Consider the following 25,648-nt stretch of genomic DNA (forward strand, 5'->3'; position numbering starts at 1 on the left):
TAGCAGGAACAGATTTCATTTGGACACCTGTAAGACAGGGTTTACTGCAAAAAAGGCAGGAGAAACTTGCTCTTATAAATTTGACCAGGAAGATGAACTTGTTAGTCTGTCATCTAGTGAATCACATGTTGTATCTCTAGGAAGCTGGTAACACCCTAGAAGTCATTAGCTTAGCATAATACGTGCTTAACCAAAAATTTGACTCATATTAATAACAGCTCCAACTGGGCTTTCATGACAGTCTAGAGAAGGGGGACAATTGCCAACAGGTGCCTAAGAATAGAGCACTCTTTAGTATTCAAGATGTCTGGGAAAAGGATTTTAGAGCATTTGGTTTTGAATCTAAGGCTTCTATTCCAAAAAGTGATAGAGATGTTATAAATAGGATACCACACTGCAGTTGCATTGTCTAAAAAGCAGAACATAGGCTGAGGGTAAAAGACGGACACAGAGAGAAGGTGGGGATGCCCTGAGCAGGATGGCTCCCATCTGAGGGCAGTGATGAAAAGATGGGATGATGCTGGGAGCTCCAAATCTCAAGCTTCAGAGACAAAGACCATCTTGAAGGTGTCTGGATAAAGGCAGCTAAGCTATCAGGATGCTTCATCTCCTCAGAGGGAGGGAGTCCAAATGCTGCAGTGTTGCAGGCAGCCAGAATAACATGTGCTGCGTGACGTGAAATATTTAAGCACACATGGGCTTTGCTATGTCTCCTGCCAATCTGCAGAGTGACTTGTACTGTAAGGAGATCAGTTAAGGAGAGAGTTCTCTGGTGGGCATAACCTAGCAGCCTTCCTACAAGAGTCATGTGGCTGAAAGGCCTGACTTGGTTATGGGTAAAACCTACAATGTCACACTTCCCCTTCCAAAAAAGATGAGTGTATCTACCCCACATCTGACTTCCAGAGAGACTTGCTCCTCCTCAAGCTGTAAACCAGAAGAAACAGAAATGCTGCAGCTGCACAGGGCAGCATCTGTGACAGGGAGGAGCACAGCAGGTGTGGCTGTGTCCTGTGCCCAGTCCGTGCCCTTCCCTTCAGGTGGCTTCTCCCCCATGCACAAAGGTGCATCCTGTTCTGGCAGGCATCCAGCTGCCTCAGGTGATGCACATGTGCCTACCTGACTCTCTCCTGGAAAACCTTATGCCTTCCTTAAGGGTTACTCACACACATCCATATGTATGTACATGTAAACAGCATGATGCTGAATTAACACAAGACTTATGATAATGGCAGTGAAACATGAAAGCTTCTCTCCTCACCCTTGTTTTTCCAGTTTAAAAGAGTAGGGGCGAGTCCCTGTGTGGATGGCAGTGGGGTACAGGCTCCCATAGCCTGCCCAGAAGCTTGGCTGCCATTCCACTCGGCCTAGGACCAGCATGGCAACAGCACTGCCACAGGCACTGCAGGGCAGGAGCCTCGGGACACTTCTGACCCAGGTGTCATACAGTGTCATGGGTAATTGTTGCTTCCTTACACAAAACAAAGAAAGCCTTGCTGTACCATCAGAGACACCTGCTGTGGTTTGCCCAGGGGGAATGAAGCGGGCAGTCATGGCCTGGCTGATGCAAGAAAGCATGGCACGCTGCTGGGGGTATGAGTGACATGCAAAGTCTTTTTGAGCACACGTCAGTTCAGCTTTCCTCTCCATATGTGCACACTCCATCTTAAACATGGGAACTGTCTGCCGGCTGCTCCTGTGGAAGCAGTCAGATTGAGTGTTTGTTGCTGGGGGACTTGAAGCAGAGTGACAAGCACCCGCTTTCCCAAACAAACCAGGGCAGCTGGAAGGGCTGAGGCTAGCTGGGAAGGCCACAGGATGGGAATCACCTCCTCAGGGTGACCAGGCACAAATCAGGGCTCTTTGCTAATGGCTCCTTCCTTTCTGAACACCAAGGCCTGCTGAAGCAGGAGGTAAATGCTGTTTGTGGAGGAGACAGGGTCGGTTTGCGTGGTTTCAGTCAGGACCAGCTGCTGCAGCCATGACCTAGCCACAGAAATCTGAGCCTGCCAGCAGTTGTGCTGGGGAGGGCTGCACTCTCACATTTCCGTTTTGTTGTGGAGCCTTTGATAAAGAGTGGGCTTGCTTTTTTTTTCTTCCCTTCCCTTCACTTCCCCTTCCCTTTTCCTTTTTTCCTTCCCCTTCCTTTTTCCTTTTTCCCTTTCCCTTCCCCTTTCCTGTCCCCTTTTCCCTTCCCCTTTTCCCTTTTCCTTTTTCCCTTCCCTTTCTTCCTCTTTTTTTCCCCTTTTTTCTTTTTCTGAACATAATTCCACAGTCTCAAGGAAGGAATTTAAAAAAAAAAAAAAGAGAGAGCTCTGGAATGGGAACAAGTATGTTTCAAATTACAGAAAGGATGTTAAAGGTTCAAGAATTTGTGATCTGACTCCGCCTGTGTCTGTCTCCACCTCCCAGAGAGCAGCTCGACCTGTGGCTTTTCCACCACGGCGGTGGGGCCGTGCTGCCAGGGGCCGGGGCGGGGGGTGGTGGGTACCATGTTGGAGGCACCGGGGCTGTTGGGACACTGGGCTGCCAGGACATGGCCGCGCTGGGATGCGCCCTTCCAGCCTGCACCGTGCCCGGCTGTCACTGGTGGGGACTCTCACATCCTCACAAACTGCATTTTGGGGTTCAGGCAATCTTTTAGCAGCGCACAGTTTGGCTTGAGCGTGGTCTTTTTTTGGTCTCCTAGGGTGTGTGCGTACAGGACCTTTTCCGCCAGTAGATCTGCTCCGTCCCAGGAATGCGCTGGGACCAACTTCTGAGAGCACAGCGCCCTCTGCTCGGTGGAAATGGACAAAGGTGCAATTTTTGTGGCAGCCAGACCCAAGGTGCGTGGTCTTCCTGTGCTAGCATCACGAGAAAAGCCATGATGCTGTGAGCACACCAGTGCCTCATAGTGGGACCTGGCCAAGCCTGGGGCTGTGCTCTGGGATGTAAAGCAGTGCTATGCTCTGGTCCCACCTCAGACTTCTCAGCACGTGTACTCAGAGTCACTGGCTCTCACATTGGCTACACAAAGATGGGGTGAGAAAGGACCACTGGCAGAGAGGACAGTCGTAATGGCTTGATCTTCCCTGAAGTTCATGGCTGGATCTAGTCTAAGGCCCTCATGGGGACCATACCCTGTAGACCTCCCCTGTGTTACCACTTACTTTACCTTGTGACAACAAATGCAGGCATAGACATCAGGGAATTCATATAGTCAGTTTGTGTATTTGGCAGGACATTATTTACATGTCCTTCCATGACATGATCAGATTCCCTCTTCTCCCTGAGGCTGGGAATACAATGGTCCCCAGAAAGCTGTACAGCCATCTCATCAGTGAAGTGAGAAGTGAGGACACAGAGAAGGCCACCAGAGCAGTCTGCCCATCCTGCTGACTGTGTCCTGTTGGCATCACAGCAGCATGCAGGATAGGTAGTGGCAAGGAATGAACAGTGAGTTCACTGACTACTGACTACCATACTGACAGAATGCAGTGTTCGTTGGGTTCTCTGGGGTAAAGAACTATGAATTAGCCCCAGTATTACAGATAGATAAAGAATCGCCTCCTGATACAATTCTGTGAATCTGTGAACAAGAAAAGAACAACTATAACTTACATTTTCGAGAACTGAGATCCATTCTGCCCTATGTCTTTTCTGCTGTCTTGCTAAAACAATTAGCATCAGTCAAATAGCCCAAATCTTCTGTCTCACACTGAAAAAATTAAACTCTGTTGTTGAACACTTTCACTCCATCATCTCTTCAGGTTTGGTAAAGTTGCTGTGATTTATGCAGATGAGGATTTACTCAGTGAACAGACAGGGAACTTAAGCATCTCAGTATGCTATCCAGTGTGTTGTGCATAGCATGCTCTCAATCTCATGATGCTGGATTTTGTGCACAGCTGCAGGACACTCCTTTGAACAAGGCACGTGTCCACTGATATATGCAGAAGATCTTTTGGTGTACCATTATATGAATGGGAGGCCACTGGAACAAAGAACTATTGATGCAAGCTTTGAAGATGGCAGCCAATATCAGTGTACTCACTTCTGCAGCCTATGAGATTTCTGCTTTGAAAGCAAAGCCTAAAAAGCTTTTGGCCAGTTCGGGTAGACATGAACAAGCTGAAACAGCTCTGCGTATAACATTAGTTATGTTATATATGTGCATATGTCAAATGGGATTTTCAAAGATTGTGACTAGCAGTTGTCTTTTTTTTAATGCAGCACTGTCTTTTCGTAGGTGTTGCAGTGGCAATCAATCTGAATGGGACCTCCTTCTGCTAGGTAAGATCTGTTACAGAAAGATGATGTTCCCTGCAAGAGATCCAAAGCTTCACTTGAAGTAACTAACACATTAGATACTGTAGTGCGCATGCTGAGTTTTCAAAACACGTTACTTAATAGTTATTTACTTTCTACTACTGAAGAGAGCTGTCGGTGTCACCTGGCTGTATCACTCTGTAGCACACGGAAGATGCAGCGATTTTGTTTTGCCAGCTTTCTGCATTGTCCAATTTTGTGCTGGCAGGCTGAATTCCTGAGGTATGTTAGATGAGTCTCAGAGCAGCCTTAATTTATGGCAGCTAAAACATTTCCTTCTGCACCATTTCACAGGTGTGGGATCAGCCAAGCAATTCATGTTCCATTCCCTGCCTGTCCCCGCTCAGCACCCAATTCAATTCATCCCTGAAATGCCAGTACAGGGACAAATGCTGCCACCAAGCTTAAAAAAGCTTTATTGATCTGACAGTGTTCAGAGAGACTCCGCAACAATACAGACTGCAGCCACATCCCTACACTGCACTGCCTGCATGTGAATTCGTAGAATTAACATTTTCACTGGCACTTACTGATTTTAGTTGCATCAAACCACACGATAGGACATGATATTCCACCTGGATCCTCCCCAGAGATGCACTCTCTTTTGATTTTATGTATTTGGTGAAGTAGGTAATTTTTATTTATCGAACCCTCCTAGAAGCTGGAAATTTGGGTTTGAATTTGGTAGGTGCCATCATTGTCGATCCTGGAGTTTAAGAGGACACTCAACCAAATAAAAGCCACACCCACTGCAGGCCAGTACCCCTCTGTATCTGATTATGTTGTTTTCTTACAGAAGAGTGGATTTTGTCCAGGCCGTAGATAATCTAGAATCTTAAGGGCAATAATTGGGCAAATGAGTTTAGCTGGGCAGCAGTTCTGTGCAGACCTAAGCAGAATAGCAACGCGTGACTAATACACAACAGCACTGCTCATGAGATAAAGGTGCACGCGTAGCGTATGCAGCACAACCCCAGCATGCTGTGGGAATAAATGATGGAGATATTTCCTGGTATATACACGGAGCCTGGCGGGACGGCAGGAAAATCACCAGATGACGTTGCCGCTGGTGGCGTTTCTTTGGGAAGACAAAATCTCTTTCAGAAGGGAACGTGGACTCCGCTCGGGGCCGCCGGGTCCCGTGCTGCTCCTCCACCGCGGGGCTGCGGCGACACCCAGCGGGCAGGCGGGCACTGCCACTCCGCTGCCGCAGGGTCCTCGCAGCTCTGGCTCAGGAGCGGCCTTCTCGTCATGGGAGCGGTGTGTCAACTGCTCTGTCTTAGGAAGAAGCGAACTCGAACTGCGTGCCAACCCCTTCACGTTTTTCACGTGTAAAAGGATGGGCTCCGTGGTGAGGCTTTGTGAGGGAGTAAGATCTTGCAGGTCTGGTGTCTGGTTCTGTGAAATGCACCTCAGTGCTCATTAACAGTCAAGGAAAGCTAATAATACGTTAGGAATTTTTAGGAAGGACAAGAGAATGAAAAGAAACAGTGTTATGCTCATACCTGTGCAAACTCATCAGTGTCTTGAATGCTTGCTGCAGTTGTGATTCTTATTGCCATATATTCCATCTCGGAATGGTTCAGAGAAGAGAAACAAGGATCAACAGAGTCTGTCCTCCGAGAAACGATTGAATAGCTGGCATGTTTCAGCTTGAAAGAAAGATACGTGGTGGGGAGGTGTGGGAGGGTGGAGAATACAGCATAGTTCTGTAGACTGGTGAGTAGTTATGAGATAGATTTGGTAACCAGCTCCAGGTCTTGACCAAAATGACCAGACTTGCCTTGCAGGGGAGCATCAACTTTATTGCTACATTCAATAACTTGGGTTCTCTCAGATCCCCCCAAGCCCAGGGCCACTCTGAACTTCCTTCCAGTGTTTCTCCTACTGTGTTTCACTGGCTGACCTTCTCACATACATCTCCTCCTCCTTCATTTCCTTTTTCACAGGTTTCTGTGCTGGCTTCTGCTCTTTCAGGTGACTGATTGAAAAGAAAGAGATGAAGCAATATTAATCCCTGAGCATCAGCTCATCACTGATCTTGAGGTGGTTTGAGGTGGAAAAAGTAATACAGCAAGGTGACAACTCTTCTGACTCTTGTCTCCAAGGTGGATATTGCCACTAACACACCCGATTCAGTGTTAAAATACACTAAGCAGCTTGATCAATTCAGCAGCAGCCTTTGTTGTCCACTGGATTTCAGTGGTTCCTCATCTGCTTACTGCTCAATCAGAATTTGTAATTTGTGCCTAAAGTATTTGGTAACCCTGTGCAACTTCTGATTCAAGATTAACCAGGCTAAAGCCCATACAGTGCCTGAACATAGGTGCTTTTAGCATGGCAATGATAGATGAAAAGGAATGAAGACTGGATCTAATAAAGTAATTCATACCTCAGCTGTTCTTCGAAAACATTAGGAGGCTGGGAGGTAAAAAGATTTGCAAAGCTGACCCATTGCTTCTAGCCTTAAAACTAGACTACAACTTAAATTTAAACCCATCAACATGTACAAAGGGGTGGGAATATTTGGCCATCATCAATAGGGCTTTCAGGTGATGAGTCACATGTCAGAACTGACTGCAAATCTAGGGGGAAATCCGTGGTCCAATGACAAGTGGTTTAGCCTGCAGCGACTGGCAACCTCCAAGGAGTTTGCTGCTGACTGCTCAGACTCTCAGAACTTGGACATGATTGCTACAGGCACTAAGAAAGAGGCACTTTCAAGAGAATGAAAAGTTCTGTAGTTTGAAGGTGGGTTTCTAGGGAAAATTAGGTCTCCTAAGAAGAATGATCAGAGAGAAAGAAAAAAATAAGAGCCCTCGAGGATGGAGGAAAAAGTCTGAAGGCATAGATATGCTGTCTTGGCAAATCGTACTTTAGCTTCGGGGGAAGACAGTATTGAGCTGATGCTTCTCGTGCAGGCTTCTGAATGTAAATGGGAACGCCATTCAGTTCTGAGATCCATGCAGTCTCACAGGAAGTTTATAAAACAGAATAACAGTACTGACTTCTAGTTTGATTCATTAAAGCTTCTAAGCATATGAGGCACTGTGTGATCTACTTTTCACTTAGGTAAGTAGTGTGTAATAAGTGTTGCTGGACTGACAGGAAGCATGTCCCCTCAACAACTGAATTGGACGAGGATGTGTTTACTTGGTACTGTACCAAATTAAAAAAAAAAAAAACAAACAAACCAACAAATGAGAGTAAATAAGTGGAGTCACTTACTCACCTGTAGTCTACAATCCCTGTCTGATTCTGGTCTAGTTTTGCACTAGTTCTGCAATTCAGACCCAATCCAGTTGGATGTTTGATTGCAAAGAGGAGAGATAAATGTTAACAAATCTGGTCATTTTAAAGCAGAAGAATCCTCTGTATCAGATTGGGGTGTGGTTGTCTTCTAATAAGTGAGGAGAGAGGCTGGCTCATGATAAAATACAGGATGGAAAAATCCAGAGTGATGGTGGGGAGGATAAAAAGAACTTTTTTGTTGTTTTGTTTAAAAGGTGTAAAGTAGCATAATGGAGAGGTGACCTATGCTACTGGTACAATCACTGTAGTAGTTCTAGCAGAAAGAGGATTGTCTACTCAGGGTAATGTGTAGGAGCAAGGGTTTAAATAACTCACTTTCTCATAGCAGTATGAAATAATTATCTTTTAAGACCCAGTAGGTATATCCTGTACAAAAAGCTGACCTCTGAATTTCAAGGTTCTCGTGGTACTCTAAATTTGATCCATAATCACTGATGCCCTCTGCAGTATTTACTAGATGTCACTGCATTTCTGTTGGAACATGTTGAAGGCTCAGTTTTTGCAGTGGGTGCCTTTAGTCTACTTGTTGGAACATCACCAGCAAGGCTGACTGGTAGCTGTGGTGCAGCAGAGAGCTTTCCTCAGAGCAGTACTCTGTTGGAGGAGCATCCTGGCCATGATTTCAGGGGCCTACCTGCATCATGGCTCTCCAGAAGGCTGACACAGGGGTCTTCATGTTTCCATCCTTGTTAGTTTTCCTAATAAAGTCCCAGAGTCGTAGTTCGTGTTCATTCAAATATTTCTAAGAGAAGCAGAGATAAAACACGGGCACAACCATGAGGTTAAACAGACACTGATGCTGCTCCAAGCTCTCCTCTTATTCCTCCAGCCTGCCTTTACTCAGACCATCTCTGAGATATATGAGTCCTTAACTTTTTATGCAGCCACTGTCAGAACAAAATCCCACCAGTGCTGCTTGGCTAGGCTGTTGGATCCAAATACAATCCTTTGCCCCCAACCTCTGATCACTTCAGTTTATCTTCTCTGAACTCCTGTCTGTTTGAAGGAGGACACACTTGATTAGAGGAAGTGCAAAGCATGGCAGTATGAGTGTCAGTCAGTAGCTGTGAGTCACAGCAGCACTGTTTGATGTGAACTAACAGCTCAAACTTTTTCTTAATTTCATCTGAAGTCAGCGTGATGAAACAGCAAGGTTTCATCCAATTAGCTGAAGATCTTCACAGCAGCTAGAAAGCACAGTGAGGCTGGTAGTGCAAGGGTTATTAACTTACTAGTGCTGCAGGGTTGCATTGCGTTCCAGCCAGGAGGATAGCACCATCTGCTGCTATCCGTAGAAATTACAGATCTTAAAAAACTAAGTATTTTCTACCCAGAACAGTATTTGTTTATATTACCATACCCTATTCTTATGAAACACATTCATTTTGATACTAAATCAGAACTGTCAGTGAAGGGCTCTTTGTAGTGGCTTGGTGAGCTCATTTCGATCAAACCTGAAGCCAGTCAGTTTGTTTCCCACAACTGGCAAACGTCTATTCAGATAGAAGCAGCAGACAACGCTGTTCAGTGATTACAGCACTTAGTGCCTGCTTATATTGTCATCTCTGACACTGATTTTTGAAGACTGTCAAACTGCACTGCTTCTGTTTGTTACTATTCCTGGCTGTAGGAAAAATAATTTGGATGCTCTTTAGATCTCCTCTCTATTTTATTAAGATATAGACTGCCAGGCAAATAGTTAAATGACCAAAGTTTGTCTTAAGAGTTCTGAAAAAATGAAAACAATATCAGCTAATGTGTATGAGGATTCGTATCTCTGGTAATGTGGCTTTGTAGCCCGGGCAAGAGAGATGCACCTCTCTGGGAAGGGCCTGTGCGCTTTCTGATGAAAAGAACTTATTGTGAAACTTAGTTTCCTTGTGTAACCTTAAAGAGGAAATTCCAGTTAGCAGTGCATGGCCTGGCGTTGCTTTTTCTTTTTTTTCTTTTTTTTTTTCTAAGGATTTCAGACAGAATAGATGTAGTGTAGCACGTCAGAGCTCATATTGAGTTTTCAGTTTCACTGCTTATAGAATGGGCAGCAGCAGTATCACAAAAAACAGTGGGTTTTGCAATGTTAGTTTACTTTCTGAAAAAAATAAAAAATAAAAAAAACTGATGGCACGTGTATGGGAACTGTTGAACCACCTGAGGCAAGCACCAAGTCAGCCACAGGCCCACAGGTGTAGGTGATATACCTGTGTGATTGGAAGGGGTGGAGCCTGGCTCCACCTCTCCCAGACCCCATTTAAGGGCTGACCACCACCAGGGAAGGATCTCCTGTTGGAGATCCCTCCTGTGTGGAGCCATCAGTGAGCCTCAACCGTTGTAAAAGGTGAGCCACCCTTTACTTACCAGTAGTATGTGTACCATCTATATAAAGCTTTATGGAAATATGCCATTCTCTGCAATATGTTCTCTGAATTCCATCCTTTCAAATTATCTCCCCCATAGCACTATAATTTATTCTACCAATGTGATGAATTTACCTTTACCTTGACTGACATCTTGAAAGTGTAATTATGATTCTTCAGAAGAGTAAGGAAATATGGTTGCTCGCGTATTATGTTAGCTACATATTAAATTGATGGGAATTTCAAGGCAATTTAGGAACAGAAAATTCACAAATACTTCTGTTGCTGTTTCCTGTCATTGCAGGAAGTTCCCAAGGCATCAAGCATTATATTCTTCCATGAAATTTATTTACAAGGTATCCCAATGAATTATCTTTAGCTAAAGATTTTACATTAGTGAGGATGTCATGGTGTTATCTGTGACAGTGACCCAGGGGAAACTGAGAAGGGAGAGAGAAAGGAAAAGGAAAAAAAAAACTGCACTGTCAGTGGCTACGTGGCTGCCTGAGCAGAGGGAACCTAGCACAGAGACCCAAGCTGTCTCTGTTTGCAGTCAGCTCTCTGTAAGGCTTGTCAGCCAGGGCTTGACCCCAGGAGAAAGGCAGCAGGCTGCCAGTGTGGCCTCAGAAGCAGCACAACGAAGCAGTGTGCCTGGCCATGCAGGCTGTGCTGGAGTCAGCTTGTACCTGGAGGGAGCCAGGTGGTTATTTCTGCATCTTTGGCACAGTCATCCCACAGTCCAGAAACACAATGCACAGGCAGCTGATAGGTAGTGGTATTTCTTTCATACTGTGATGGTGAAGATGGGCATGTTGGCTGTTTTGATTCATGCCTACCATAAAATACCTGATTGTCAGTAGCTGCATGTTGATAAAGTAGATTATGCAAAGAACGTGAGGAACAGCTGTGCTTAGAAATGTTGTCAGAAGCAATAAACTATGATATTAAAAGTGTGCCTTTCTATCACTTTGCCTTTTCTAGTGCTGTCAAACCAATGGGGAGGTTTCTAGAAGTGATCCTTATTTGAAATTTCACTTACAAACACACTCATTATTCCTTCTTTGAAAGTCAAAGTAAGCATTTACCACTGAGAAAAGGGGCAGAAAAGGCTGTTGTTTGCATTCTTCTGTAAGTTTCTGATTAAAGATAAAAAGCTTTTCTAATTTCTTAAAGGTTTAAGACAGATCTTTGGAGGTGTATGTTTTCAAATATTCTGAATTGAAGTATAAGGCTATTTATGTCACAGGTGGAATGAATTCTATCAGAGAGATCAGACGTTTGTCTGCAAACATGTGACTGAGATACCATAAAGGCACTGTAAATTCATGCCATTTTCTTTAAGAAATGCCAGATAATTTAGACATTTTGAGGGATGAAGAAAAGAGAGTATTAAAGCTGAAAAGCAGAAATATTTAGTGAGATTTAAGTCACAGTTAAGATTCTTAATATTGACTCTTTGCCTCAGAATTTCTCAAGTGGCTCCTGTTAAATAAATGCATTTCAGTAATTTCTTTAACTTCTCAGGATTTATCCAAAACATATTACTCTTTACAAAGTTATGAATTGTTTAGGTTATTAATAGTTAAACTGACAGAACCATGCATACTGTATCGAAACCTTTTATTCACAAACAGCCTCTTTTCATTTTCTTTTGCACAACTTGGCAAATAATTTTCTTTGGTGTTAATTTATGTGGGAAAAATTGTCTGCCCTAGAAGAATACCTGTTCTTCAGATGATCTCTGCTTAAAGTCTTTGGTACTCTCATGAAAGACCATAGATGAATATTACTTATCCTGCTTTTTCATCTCTTTAATATAAGAAACATAGGACAAAGATACCACCTGTTATCCAAGTCTCCAAAACTCCCCTGAAATCTTTTTAACTCTTTGCAAGTGTGAACATAATATTGACCTTCCAAGACTCAAATCTAATTTTCTGAAAAAGTTCTTTCCTTTAATCATGTCTCTCCCAAAGGTAAGCAGAGGACCTTGAAGCCACTGACACATTCTAGGTCTTTCTGAGACATTTAGAAATGGCACATGAGGTTACAGTAATATATGTCATGCTGCCATCTTGCTATGGAGAGAATTGCATATTAATATTTGGCCTCTCTGATTCTTTTCCTCTTTTCCTCACTTTAATTTTTTCCATTGCTTTAAATTTATTTTATTTTTTATAAGAAATGCTTTGCTTTCAATGCCTTGAAGTATGTATTTCTTTCTGCTCCTCTTACATCATGACAGTATCAAAGCACTTTACGGTATCTAGCATCTTAGGCTACCCTGGAGGGAGGCAGCTCAGGGGATGAAGAGAATTCATACTCCACAGTGAATTCACTCCTCATTCTTGTTCTGCTGCTGCAAAATTGAAAGGACTGAAATGTGATTATTTTATGGGCACCTCTGTCCAGAGATAGACCAAAAATCTATAATTTCTATGTGGCTTCTATAAGGGCTGTAAAATGGTAGGGTTTTTTATCTTTTTAAAATAATAGCTATGCATAAATAAAGCAGACAGCAAGTCTCAAAACAGTTTTGAAGGGGAGGGACAGCTCTGGGATTTAACTGGTTCCTAAGTTCCTAAAAATGTATGATGTATGGGCTTTTAAGTTTTCTGGTACTTCAGCTCTTACTGAGATGATGATCTCCTCCATCATGGAATTGGGGTTCTTTCTGACAGATCCCACTAGTGCAGTGGCACCTTCCACAGTCAAGAGATTATTGGCCATCTGTGGAAGAAGATGTAGATGCTCATAGTGAGAATGAAGCTTTCGTGTCTTGGCAAGAGGCATGCTGTAACCTTCAGAGTGAGCCTTACCTCCCCATTCTTCAGCAGCTCCGTGGAATAACTGTAGTCCTTTTTGATGTGTTTTGTCCCGCAAAACTCTCCAGGGGAGAGCTCTCCAGCCTCTGTCTGCATGTATGAAATTTGACCTGTCCCTTATGTGTGTCACATGGGAGTGAGTATGTGATGTGGGATGTGCTCAGTCATATGATGCCAAAAGGCTGAGACAATGGACTGTGTTTAAGGGTGTGTTTGCTATTAAAGTTCATCTGAACAGGGTACCCTGTGAGATGGCAGGTACTCCTTACAGGGCATGCCCCTCGGGACCTTTCCCATACCCTCTGGCTTTTCTTGTCTGCACAGCTGATCAAGGCTCACGCTGATCAGCTGTCTTAGACCTACAAGGTCTAGATATTTAGCGTTATGGGGTTGGCATTGCCATGTACATTCCTTAGTGTGTGAACATCACCTCTTCTCCACCTTGAACTTTGTATGTACTCTAATATGTGAGAAAAAAACACCTTAGGTGGTTAACTCAGACCAGTGGAACTCTAAATTATTAACTCTAAATTATTTTTTATCATCTCCCAAGACAATCTTTACAATTACATGAAAGAGCCCTTGCTACCCTTTGCATCACTGCAAATGTACTATTAGGATGGCAAGTGCAGTGTCGCTTGTACTGGCTGTAGGGTTGCCAGCTCCCAGAGAGGAATGCTTAAGCATTAGCTAGTGAGCTTACCTTTGGCCATGTTAAGAATGAGACAAACAACCACATTTATGTAAATAATCTAAAACAGCAATGCAAAAAAAGGCAGTGTGGTTGCAGTGATTTACAAAGATGGGGGTGTCCAAAGACAGACCTGTACAAACAGTTTTAAAGATGTCCCTCAACCATCATACTGCTATTTGCTACCTCTTAGGATGGTGATGTTAGATTTGGCTGAGAATCCAGCTCATAAGCGGGCTGACTTTTCTGATCAGAATTACTACAGAATGATTTCACATTGAGAAGATACGCGAGCTTTCAAGCCTAACCTCTGAAGCTAGTTTGGCTGGTCATTCAGTTTTGCGCCATTCCAAGGTCATTGATTCTTAGCTTATCAGGATACAATTTTGGCTTTCCTTTTCCAAGACTTGATAACATACCTCAGGGCAGTGCCGTGGCATTGCCCTGATGTGGCCATATCAGTTTGTCCTGTGTCCTTCGAATACTTGAAGGGAGCTTATAGACAGGAGAGGCAATGACTGTTTACATGGGTTGATGGCAGGACAAAGGGGAATGGATTTAAACTAAGATGGGAGATTTAAGTTAGATGTGAGGAGGAAGTTTTTCATTCAGAGGGTGGTGATGCACTGGAACAGGTTGCCCAGAGAGATTGTGGATGTCCGATCCCTGGAAGCATTCAAGACAAAGCTGGATGTGGCTCTGGGCAGCCTGCTCTAGTGGCTGGTGACCCTGCCCATGGCACAGGGGCTGAAACTAGATGATATTTGAGGTCCTTTTCAACCCAGGCCATTCTGTGATTCAAATTTGTTTGAACTTTTGCCTTATGTTGAAGCTTACAATATGTATGAAACTGTATATTCACAACTCTATGTTATAGATACATGCAGACTTGATGAATGCCTGGGCTCTCACTTGGCTGACACTAGACGTGACAAGAATCAACCACTTTGGGGCAATAATGGGTGTGGGGTTATGCCAGAACCAGTATTTGGGTGATTTTTTTGAGGGAACAGTGCAATTCGTTTGCCCTGTCAGAAACTCTTCTTGGCTCCCTCATTGCTGATCTGGTTGCTGCTGATGTCCAGGTGAATCAGCATTGTTAACTTTGAGAGCTTCTGCTAGGGCCTGTGCTCCCTCATTCCCAGTGCTGCTCCAAGACAGGTGGAGTATTTTCAGTGCAGCACTGTCCTTGTGGGAGAGAAGAGAGATCTCAGCTACTGCATGTACACCACATGTATCACTCTACCCTTTCTTGCCTGGCTGAGACAGGAGCATCTCTCAAGACACGCCCAGCCCCAATGAATCCAACATCTCTGAAATGTCCCCACATCTCTCCATCCATGTGAGTCACCAGACCTACTCACTGCTTTAATTGTTCTCCTGGCACTGCTAATGTCAGTAGGATGAGCCTTGCTAGAGCTACTGAATCCTGCTCAGACCTCAGGGGTGTGAGTTCTCAATCAGTGTTTCAATTGGCTTCTGACTGTAATCACTGTGAAGGTTATCATAAGACAGGAGAATTCCTATCTTGAGACCTGTGCCAAATGCTACTGTTCCCTTCCTCCTCAGGTGATTTCAGTTCAGGTCCAGAATCTCCAGTGCTGCATTGACAGCTAAGAGATAGAAATTGAGATGTTATCTTATGAAGAGCGCTCTGAACACAAATGCTGACTCACAGGTGGGGGCTCGGAGCAAGTTTGCTGGGGATTCAGCAATGGCTGTACCTACAGTCTTCTCTGCCTGCTGCAACCACAGAACAGAGTGGGCTGTTGATCCCAAGCAGAAAGGGAAGGCAGCTTTTTTTTTTACTTGATCAAAAACACATTGTGAAGAAAGGAAGTAAAAAGAGAGGATTTCTAACTCTAGTAGGCACTGTTTCTCACTGGAAAAATGTCTGGATGCTCCTTGCCACATTCAAAACATCAAGACTTGTTCTGCCTATCTTTGATTAGCAGAGGAGGGGAATTCATAATAGTAGCTGTGCCCAGCTGTATACATGGCAATGCCAATTCTCATGCAGAATGCCTCACAGTTTAAGTTCTACTTAGAGCAGGATATGTGTGAATTCATTTGTGTCACTGTGACACTGAGAGGAGTAGAAGTTCCTGCCAAAGCTTCTCATCTTCAGAGAGAATTTCTCATCCAGATTTTCCATGGATGGGAGAATGGACGGAGGCAGATGGTGAATTTAGCTAACTTAAAAATATTCCTTTAAAAAAAAAAACAGGCCAGAAAAGTAACAGATTCTGCAATAAGCTCTGCAGCTCCTGCCTGAATTGTGCTGGATGGAAAGAAGAGCTATAAGAACTTTTAGTTTGGAGATGCATTTTTCTGGTTTGGGAAGGTCACAAGGTTTGGTATTAGTCCCTGGGTTTCCTTCAGATTTGTGCAATGATGGGACAGTGCCTGGTCCCACACTGCAGTTTTAATTGATCCATCTTTTAAGGATGCAGACTGTAATTAGAAGCAGGTTCCTATTGGTGTGAATACTGAACCAGAGGAAGGAAATTGATAATTAAACCAAAGACATGTTACTAGAATTCTTGAGGAGCACAGGATGCTCAGGTCACAGGCTTGTGCCCATGATGGTAGTAGGTTTGTTAGGGGTGCTGAGGGAAGAAACATTGTCACATATTCATGTAAGTCTTTTCTAGTGCACTAATAGTACCACAGATTAATGATTGATTTTTACTCTTTTGTTTGTTTTCCCTCTCCAGGGCTACTGTGCGCCATGGATCTCGCTTTGTCTGAATGGCTAAATTAGGCAGCTTTATTTTATTTCTTTCAAATACGTTTCCCTTGCTGCTTGATATATAAGGACTCAAAACATTGGGGTTTGTGCTACTTAAGAAAAATTTAAATTAGTGATCAAAAGTTTAAAACAAACAGTTTTGACACTACTGAATTTAATTTTTTTTTCCTTTAAACACTGTAAGGGCTTCTCTTTCAGCTCCCTCTCTCTGACACAGACTCCTCTGTTACTGTGGTTAATCATCCTTTATTTCTATTCCAAGGCAGCTTTCAAACATAGTGACTACAGTCAACTGTGGCAATGAGGGTGAGCAGGTGGATCAACCAGGAATCTCTAAATCTGGACTTCTGTATTGCCCACCAGGTCACTGGACAAAAGGGAAATACATGTTCACTATGCTGGACTCATGTCCACCAGTGACTGCCTGCACTCCTGGCTCTTAGATGCTCGGTAACTTACATTATTACTCTCTGTCCTAGGAGTTGTCCTCCCTTCTCAGAGAACTCATTGTGGCTGAGGTCCAACTCCTTCACTTGGTAATTGCTCTGCAGGGAAGCAAATGTGCAGGGAGAACGAGATCTTCCAGCCAGCTGCAGCCAGCTGCCATGCTGAGGCCCCAGCATGAGGATGAAACAGAAGGATATCAAACACACTGAAATCCACAGCATGTGGGAGTTCATCAGCATGGAGATGGTGGCACTGTGTACCCCAATGCAAAGCTTTCTCAGCCATACATTGCCATAGCAATTATTTTCCCATAACAGCAATAGCAATGGGACTTTGTGTTGTATAGACTTCTCTTGCACAGTTCATGTCTGATCTGCAACACATCCTGCAGCTCTGTTCCTGCCCCCTATTTCACTGTCAGCATTGAATCTGAACCAAGAGCACTTTCTGTTTTCAATCCAAGGCCTTCATGGCAGCTTCTGGTGATGCCAAATGGTGCAGTGACTTGGAAACAAGAACTAAGAAGAGAAACCAAGGTACTTATTTCTGTTGCAAAACTGCAAAATGCTCTTAGGTTGGCCTGCTTATGTTTCTTGAAAATGTGGGATCACCTGTATTTCCTTCTGTTGTCGTTACACAGTAATGAAGGTTTCTCAGCCAGACTCACACAGCCATTCTGAGGAAACAATAATTCAGTCCATCCTTCTTTGTATCGTCCAGGCTCACTCATTTCTGAAGTAAGCAAGAGGCACTCAGCAGATTTATGCCAGGAACTCATATAGGTATTGCCATATGAAATTATGCCAAGTGAATAGCAGCTTCAACATGAGGAGTCTTATGCAATGTGGGCTGCAAATGACCTTAGATTTCAGGTAACTCACTGTTAATGCATCAGCAAGGCATGATGCAGCCTCCTCTCCAAAGCTGTTTCCTGTGGAGGAAAAAGTATGTAAACGGTATGCTGATCTCTCCCCTGGCATTGTGTTGGGGTCTGCAGGAAACTGTGCTTTTACATGGAGCATTCAGTTAATCATGGCCCATATCAGACTTTGATATGTTAGCCCTTCCCCCACTTCAATCTAAGGAAGAGAATTATCCCAAGATGTGGGAGATACCCAGCAATGATCTAAGTTTCTCATATAGCACTGGTTTGCAGGGGGGCTGGAAGTTTAGCAGCCCGAGTACTTGTTTTGATCTCATCACTATAAATCTAGATTTCCACACTGCCGCTTTGGGTTCTTGTAAGAAGCATAACCGAGGGATTGTTTTTGCCGACGGTCTGACTAATGCTCTTGGGGTGGGAGACTGAAATGAAACGTGGCATTTTACTTCCACTGCTGTCACTGCTTGAGTGCATGCAGCCCACCTGAGAGCTGAAGAGTATGGAGGTAGGATGCATTTTCCAACAGCAAACTGGCAATGGCTTCAGCCCTGTCTGTGTACAGGTAGTTATTGGAAATGGTCTAAAAGAAGACAAGGTAGGATAAAAAAAATTAGCCCAAATAACAAATTAACTTTTTTGTGTGTTTAATACACAAGATCTTAAGAGAATAATTCAAGGCCAGTAACATAAGAAATGCCATCCAGGCTATAACTAATGGAAGCTATAGGTGTGTTTATTCCCAAATCCTTCCTGGCAGAAACAAAGTCCTAGAGCCATCAGTTTCACATGGATCTTTGTTTTCAGTAAACCAAGAGGCATTTGGCTGAGAACCTTTTTTCCTGATGTAACACAGATCCCATGGCCTATCAAAATTCATTTTCCATACTTCACTTTCAGATAGAGGGAACATTCTTAAGGATTTTTATCTGAAAACTATGCATTACTCCCTTAATCTCTTTAGAAAATCATCTCTTTAGAAAAATTTCCCTGTATCATATTGGAGAATAAAAGTTCCTGACCAAAACATTTTTCTGTTGGCTAAGCATGACCTAGAAAGACCTAGTTCTAGTAATTATTGTTACATCTGCTAATGAAAAGAACAGTTCCAGGCTCCAAGATCCTGGGAGCCTCATGAGACTCATCACATGCATACTTCTGCTTTTCAGAAGCTTGTATATTTTAAAACTAAATGAGCATAAAATATCATGACTTTCAGATATGAATATTTTTGCATGGGAACAACTGTTATTTGGTTAAAACTTGGAATTGAATGAATTGGTTTTCTTTATTGAAATTCCTCAGATGATTAAACTTGGTAAGCGATATTTCTGGCTAAAAACCACATCAGATTTGGTACCAGTTCTCAAAGACAGCAATTCTCTTGCAACATCTCTGCTATGCATATGGCTCCTTCTGCCAGAATGTGGTTGTCTTCCAGCTCCAAATGGGTGACAGTTGCATTGGACTGCAAAGACACAAAGGTAAACAGAGACACAGAAAAGACAGCTGAAAAGTTAATGAAGTGGGCAGTTTCCTCAGTTAACAGACAGTGGACATTTCCTCCAAACCTCAGCACTGCCACTGGGAAAAATGGCCCCACTTTTACTTAAGTACTCACCACTAGAGCAATAGCAACGGCTTTGACACCTTTGGGTCCTAGACCATGGTGGTTCAGGTTTATATAAGGCTTGGCTTTCTGAGCAAAGTGTGACACAGGCACCACCTCCATCAGCCTGCGTGCTTCCAGGTACAGCTCTACACCCTTAACACCTGCAAAGGCTTTCCCAGGATCTACAGAGACAAAGTGTATGAATGAGTGGTGCATTCTGTGTCTGCTCTCCATCTTCTGAGACTGTTTATCTCAAGTACTCCACTTCCTCTGGGTCCAGAGGGTCCCTTGAATAAGGCAATGCTGGCAAGTGTGAGCTAATAATAGCCTAATACCCCAAAGCAATCACTCCAGTGTGGATTTCTTGACCTTTCTGTGTTAAGCACAGGACTTGCCCCAGTATCGGTAACATTTCTTGATGCTATAAAGTTGAGATGAGAAGCAGAGGAATTCTTGCCTCAGCATTTGTGGCAACAGGGGCAGCCTGCCAGTTGTCTGCAGAGAGCTAAGCAGCCACCTCAACCAAGATCTTGCTCTTTGCCTTGATGAGCATCCCATTTTGTGTTGTCTTGATTCATGATTCAAACCAAACCAGCAGCAAACTGTGCCAGTTTATTTGGCTCTGCCTCTACATTAAATCTTACTTAATTTTGCCCTGTAATTAGCAGTGTAACACTATGTAACAACTGTAGAATTTAACTTTCAAAAAGTTATCTTCCCTGTAGAATTTTCCCCATACCTTTATCCCATACTTCTAGAGTTAATATGCCCTTCTTTCTTTTCCATTTGGTAACAAGCTGTAGCTTCTCATCAGTCTGCAATGTGACTAAATCTTTCTTGGTGTAATTGAGAATTTCTGACATCAGACAAAAATATTTTCATCAACTTTTTTTTCCTTTAAGTCTTAATTGAAGCACGCAGCTGATACTGCCAGCAGAGCGAGGGCAGCTCAGAACATTCTGGCTTGCAACCAGCAGAAAGAATCCCAGCATTCCCATCTTGGCCATTGGGTGTTGTTGACACAGCTGCAGTGAGAAATATCAGTGCAGCTGGTAGCTGCATTTCCACAGAAATCTGTCATTTGGAATTCCTTCATCAAAACCCCATACATAGAGCTCATATTTCTCCATATTACTATACGCATTCAGTGGTCTGACCCCAGGACAAATTCCCTTCCCATTTTTCCAGTCAGTCTGAGGCCTCTCACAAAAGTTTTTTTTTTCTTGCATTCCTCTACTTCTTCATTTTTATTTTTATTTTCCTTCAACTTACAACATATTAAAAAATGTTCATCCAAACTTATGGAAAAGTCCTACTGTGACCTGTGACACAAATGAGCATAAAACTTATTTAGCCAGAGGACTGTCTTTACTAGACAGGAGTTAAGAGACGAGCGAGCAGAAAAGGACAATCATGGCAAACCTATGTCATGCAGACAACAGCTGGTACAGTGTTTCATCAGCGTTTCACATATGCTGGGCCCCACCCCTGGCTTCAGCTAGCTGGTCTACTGCCCAGGTGGGTGCTCTGCTAATATTGGTGATTAAGGACTAGAGTAGAAAGGAAAGAGCCATTGTTTATTCTATACAGAGAGGAGTTGAATGAAAATGCTTGATGTCAAAGAGGTAGCTCCTAAAAGGAAATAAATCCTCCTGCCTTTCTCAACTGCCAGATATCGGTTCAGATGTCAGATGTAGATGTCAGGACCCTGATGTGGTTGTGTTCCGTGGCCTTCATTTCTTACGCATGTGTTGGTAGGTACAGTGCTGACTGTAAAGGGAAAGGATAGTGAGAGGCAGATGGAAAGAAAGCATTCACCTTCAACTTCTAGGTGTCAGAGCCTTGTGTGGCCTCCTCTGCTGAGGCATCAGACAGCGGAGACTGTGGAGATTTACTGATATCTGACTTCTCCTTGTTCTGATCTGTGAAACCAAGCAGATTCACATGTCAGTGTCAACCTAGCAGCTTTGTGACTCCCAGTATGTGACAAAACTTCCTACTGCTCTCACTGAAGTCTGCACCTCTCTTTAACATTCTGCAGATGCGCTCCTTCCCCAGCCCCGCTTCATGCTGACCACTCCCTGTGTAGGGCATCCGTGTGGTGCCAGCGCTGGCATAGGGACAGGCTCACATCAGGTCTTCATTCCCCAGTGAGCAGCCTCCCTCTTCCCGCCCAGTTTCTGAAACCACCAGACAACAGAATATTTCCTGTCTGCATCCCACTTTCCCACAAACCTACAAGCCAAAGCTGTGCCAGCTCCTTTTAGCTCTCCTGAACTGACTCAGACTTTCCCAGACATTGGCAGGATACTATTGGCTGACTGCTATCAGACAGGGATTGCTGTGTAGCACTCTTCAAGGAAGGCAGAAGAGGAATTGTTTGAGTGTTATTGTATATTGTGATTGAGTGTAACCAGATTTATTTTACAGAGAGAGAAAAGGAGAATTTGGAAAATTCCTCTTTAAGACAAAAAAAAATTGCACACCAGAATCATCAAGAGTGATCTTTCCAAAATATTTTTTGGTGAATAACTACATTTTTTCCTACTGTTTCTTTTCATCCTTTGTCACTGCTTTTACTACCTTCTTCCCTTACTCATTATTTCTTTTCAGAGTTGCAGGCTACTCTGGGTGTCACTTAGCACTGCTGTTTGACATGAAGCTTGAAGTTTGGCTGTTCACTGTCCTGTGTGAGGGAAAAGCTGGACAGCTGGCACCCACATCACAACAGTTCAACCAGCCCTGCAGCTCCTTTGATAAGATCTTTTCCTTCTGCCAGACTTTGTTCAAATGATGGCTTTATTTGTACTGCTTTACCACAAGGAAGGCAAAAGAAAGGGTAAAAACAGGTTTACATCCTATGTAAAAAGCTCCTGAGACAAAATGACCCACATCTGAAATATGTAATAGTATCCCCAGATCCTCTTTGCTCACTGACCCTACAGTGCTAGTCATCTGGGTAAAATGCTTCCCACCCTAGGGATCAGACAATCTTTTGTATGCTATACAGAACCCCTCCAGGTTTTATCACTTTCTGATAACGTAACTGTTGTGTTCCCACTGTCAGCCAACCCTCCACTACGTGATCTGAGCCTTGCAAGGTAGGTCCAGAAGTCATCCCTAGCATCCTTGTGGAGCTATATAAGCTAGCAGTGATTCAGATGTTTATGTTGTTAAGATGTTATTCAAGCAGAAATTTAAAAGGTATTGAACCATGATCATCATAAAATTGTTTGAGTTGGAAGGAACCTTAAATATCATCTGGTTCCAACTCCCTTGCCATAGGCAGGGACATATTCCAGTAGACCAGGCTGCACAAAGCCCCATCCAATCTGGTCTTGAACACTTCCAAGAATGGAGCATCCTGGGATATGACCTGTTCTCTGGACAGCCTGTTTCAGGGCCTCACCCTCCTTATAGCAAAGAATTTCTTCCCAATATTTAACCTAAATTTACCCTCTTTTCCTTTTAAACAGTAATTCTTTCTTCTATCGCTATAGTCCCTGATAAAAGAGCCCCTCTCCAGCTTTCCTGTAGGTTCCCTATATTGGGGAGCCCAAAGCTGAATGCAGTAATCTGGGGGAGGTCTCACAAGAGAAAGATCATTATCAGAACCAATGCAGTGAAGACTGAGGAGCCTGGAGATTCTTTTCTCCCTCACTTTTTTTTGAGGTATTGGGGCTGCAGGCACAGCTTTCTCATCAGCCTTCTTCAGGCACAGCTTCTACCAACCATGAACATGGAGGGGAGTTCATAGCATGGTTTGATGGGAGACTTACAATGGATGTATTGAGGTAATGGGAAAACCCTTCTCATGCTAGGCTAACAACGCCTGTTCCCTGGACATACTGCTTTATGTTGTTCTCCCTGTTGTGTTTTACAAGTATTTAGTAAACCACACTAGCAATTTATACTGGGATGGTAAAGCTCTGTGGAGTAGAGGAAATTTGCTTCTCTTCTGCCTAGCATTACAAAAAGGTCACGGTTCCCACTACTAAACTAATGAAGTCATCTTTCTTAGAATCACTGCTTATAGTGGTGGACTTCAGGTAAGATAAGAATTCTAATGAATCACTCTCTTTCTCTTCTATGGTGTAATCTAATTGATATATGCTAAGGAACTTTAAGTGGGAAAGGAAACTGCCAAGGTCATCCTCACTTCTATGTTCCTTGTACCATACCTTAAAAATAATTCAGGCAAACAGACAAGTCCCATCCCACTACGGCTGAGATCAGACAAGAGTAGAATTTAATGAGAGAAAAGTTATGTTAAGCTAGAAAATAAAACCAAAGTGCTACAAACAGGCCGCAACTCTACTAGAGTACATTCCCAGAACCATTCTGCCTCTCAAAGCCAGCCCACTCTTCCTAGCAAGGGAAGGTTGACGTAGGATCTCATTTTATACAGTGCTAAGCTACTAGATCCTCTGTGGGGAATGAAGGGGAGCTGGGTAGAATTGCCAGGAGTTATAACTGCTGGTACTAGACAGATGGTATTTTATTTTCTAAGCAAGGTGCTGGGCTGATTTGTCACCAGCCTTCTGGCAGCAGCCATCTCAGGCCATCAGCAGGCTGGGTCCCCTGGCACCGCATTTCTTGTCAGGATGATATCTCTGTGGCCCAGGTCAGGGAAGGGAAGCCTTTAACTTGCCTACAGCCACTGCATTCCCTGCTGGACTTTGCTGATTTGGCTGTTTCTGACTATTTGCAGGTAACTAAGCACAGCACCTGTGTCCTTCTCAGAGTCCTCATCCATGGCTGTTTTCTTGTCACTACCAGTAAGCTGCAGGTTTATTTTCTCTTCCCTCAATGAGGAGTTTACAACCACCTCTTAGGCCCCGCTGTTTTCTCTAATTTGTACATACAAAGCACTGCTGTTAGTTGCAATTTAAAAGCCTCCAAGAGGAACAGTGCTATTTGTAAGGTTGAGGTTCTTGATTTGTATTGCTTACAAGCAGGAGAACCCTGCTTTGTGTTTGCATGGGCTGGCTGGATGTTAGGAGAACTCTGTGTAGTCCTCAGTGCCCCAACCCCTCTATTCTGTCCACTCGTCCCTTCTGTGATCTCACATCCACATCCAACCTCCGTATTCCATGTTTCTCAAGAAACCAGGGCTGTTTGGTCTCTGATGGTGTCAGCACATGGGGACAGGATCAGATGATGCTTTGTCTGTGAGAACCCCCAGGAATATCAGAGATTGATGCCAGATCTCTGGTGAGTGTTCTCCTTCCCTCTGGGTTGGTCCTGCAGGTTGTACAACTTTGTACAAGGAAGGCAGATTGCAGCATTTACAGTCAGAAGGAAGCTTAGCAAGAAATGAGTGCATTAGCCTTCTTAGTCTTCAGCAGATTCAGACTTCTCTACTGTCTATTTGCTCATAAGTTCCTCAATAACTTGTGGCTTGTGAACATACCAGCATTTAATGGGGCCTCAAATCAAGTATTCATTTGTCTGGACAAGTGGTGCCAAATTTGGCTCAACACTTACTATTTTATGCTATTTATGCTGAAGACTCCATAACCTTTCCTAAGGGTATAAAACCAAAATTGTAACACGAGGATTTCTGATGGAGGCTGAGCAGAACCTGGAGCGTGTTCAGAGAAGGGCAACAAAACTGGTGAGGGGCCTGGAGCACAAGTCTTATGAGGAGCGGCTGAGGGAGCTGGGATTGTTCAGTCTGGAGAAGAGGAGGCTCAGAGGAGACCTTATTGCACTCTACCACTTCCTGAAGGGGGGTTGTGGTGAGGAGGGGGTGGGCCTCTTCTCCCTGATAAATAACGACAGGACAAGAGGGAATGGCCACAAGTTGCGCCGGGGAAGATTTAGATTAGACCTGAGGGAACATTTTTTCTCTGAAAGAGTGGTCAGGCACTGGAATGGCCTGCCTAGGGAGGTGGTTGAGGCACCATCCCTAGCGCTGTTCAAGAAGCGTTTAGATGAGGTGCTAAAGGATTTGATTTAGTAGTTGGGTAGGGATAGTGATAGGAGGATGGTTGGACTAGATGATCTTGTAGGTCCTTTCCAACCTTATGAACCTATGAACCTCATAAATCTTTGCATGCCCTCATAAATCTTTGAAGTTTATTTAAACTACACTATGCATGAGGACTGCTCTGAATATAATACCTCCTATTTTATTATGTTGGCCCACAACATAAGAGGCAGCTGTTGCTAGTATGGCAATAGAACTGAACCTCCCAGTCAGTGTTCTGTTACACGCTGCTGCTGTGCGACAGATGGCAGCAGAGAGGCAGTCTGACAAAATGGTGTCTTGACTTGGGTGTGTGGATGAAGCAAAGGTGTGTCATTGAATTTCTCCACCCTTTGACATTCATTGATGCTTGCTGAACATTTGCAGTGGATGTGAGCACAGTGAAGCACTGGGTGATGAGTTTCAGCAGTGGCAACAGGACTGTGAAAGACAAGCTGCATTCCATCCAGATGGCCATGCACAGATGTCACAT

The 25,648-nt window shown here is 43.7% G+C and overlaps 1 protein-coding gene across 1 annotated transcript; it reads right to left on the bottom strand.

Annotated features, from left to right (window-relative positions):
• Positions 1-6,158: 6,158 nt before the first annotated feature.
• Positions 6,159-21,278, bottom strand: LRRC74A (leucine rich repeat containing 74A). Its single transcript, XM_065747494.1, is given in 17 exon segments — positions 6,159-6,292; positions 7,544-7,583; positions 7,586-7,629; positions 8,259-8,365; positions 12,612-12,707; positions 12,797-12,912; positions 14,533-14,588; positions 14,590-14,676; positions 15,007-15,113; positions 16,716-16,790; positions 17,574-17,623; positions 18,059-18,155; positions 18,933-19,040; positions 19,194-19,366; positions 21,003-21,014; positions 21,017-21,106; positions 21,185-21,278. Coding segments are annotated over 17 exon segments (1,449 nt in total). The 3' UTR covers positions 6,159-6,195.
• Positions 21,279-25,648: the final 4,370 nt, after the last annotated feature.

The sequence above is a fragment of the Cyrtonyx montezumae genome, unplaced genomic scaffold (genome assembly GCF_038088225.1).
Source record: "Cyrtonyx montezumae isolate F1298 unplaced genomic scaffold, pur_monq_1.0 scaffold_10, whole genome shotgun sequence".
Taxonomy (NCBI): Eukaryota; Metazoa; Chordata; class Aves; order Galliformes; family Odontophoridae; genus Cyrtonyx; species Cyrtonyx montezumae.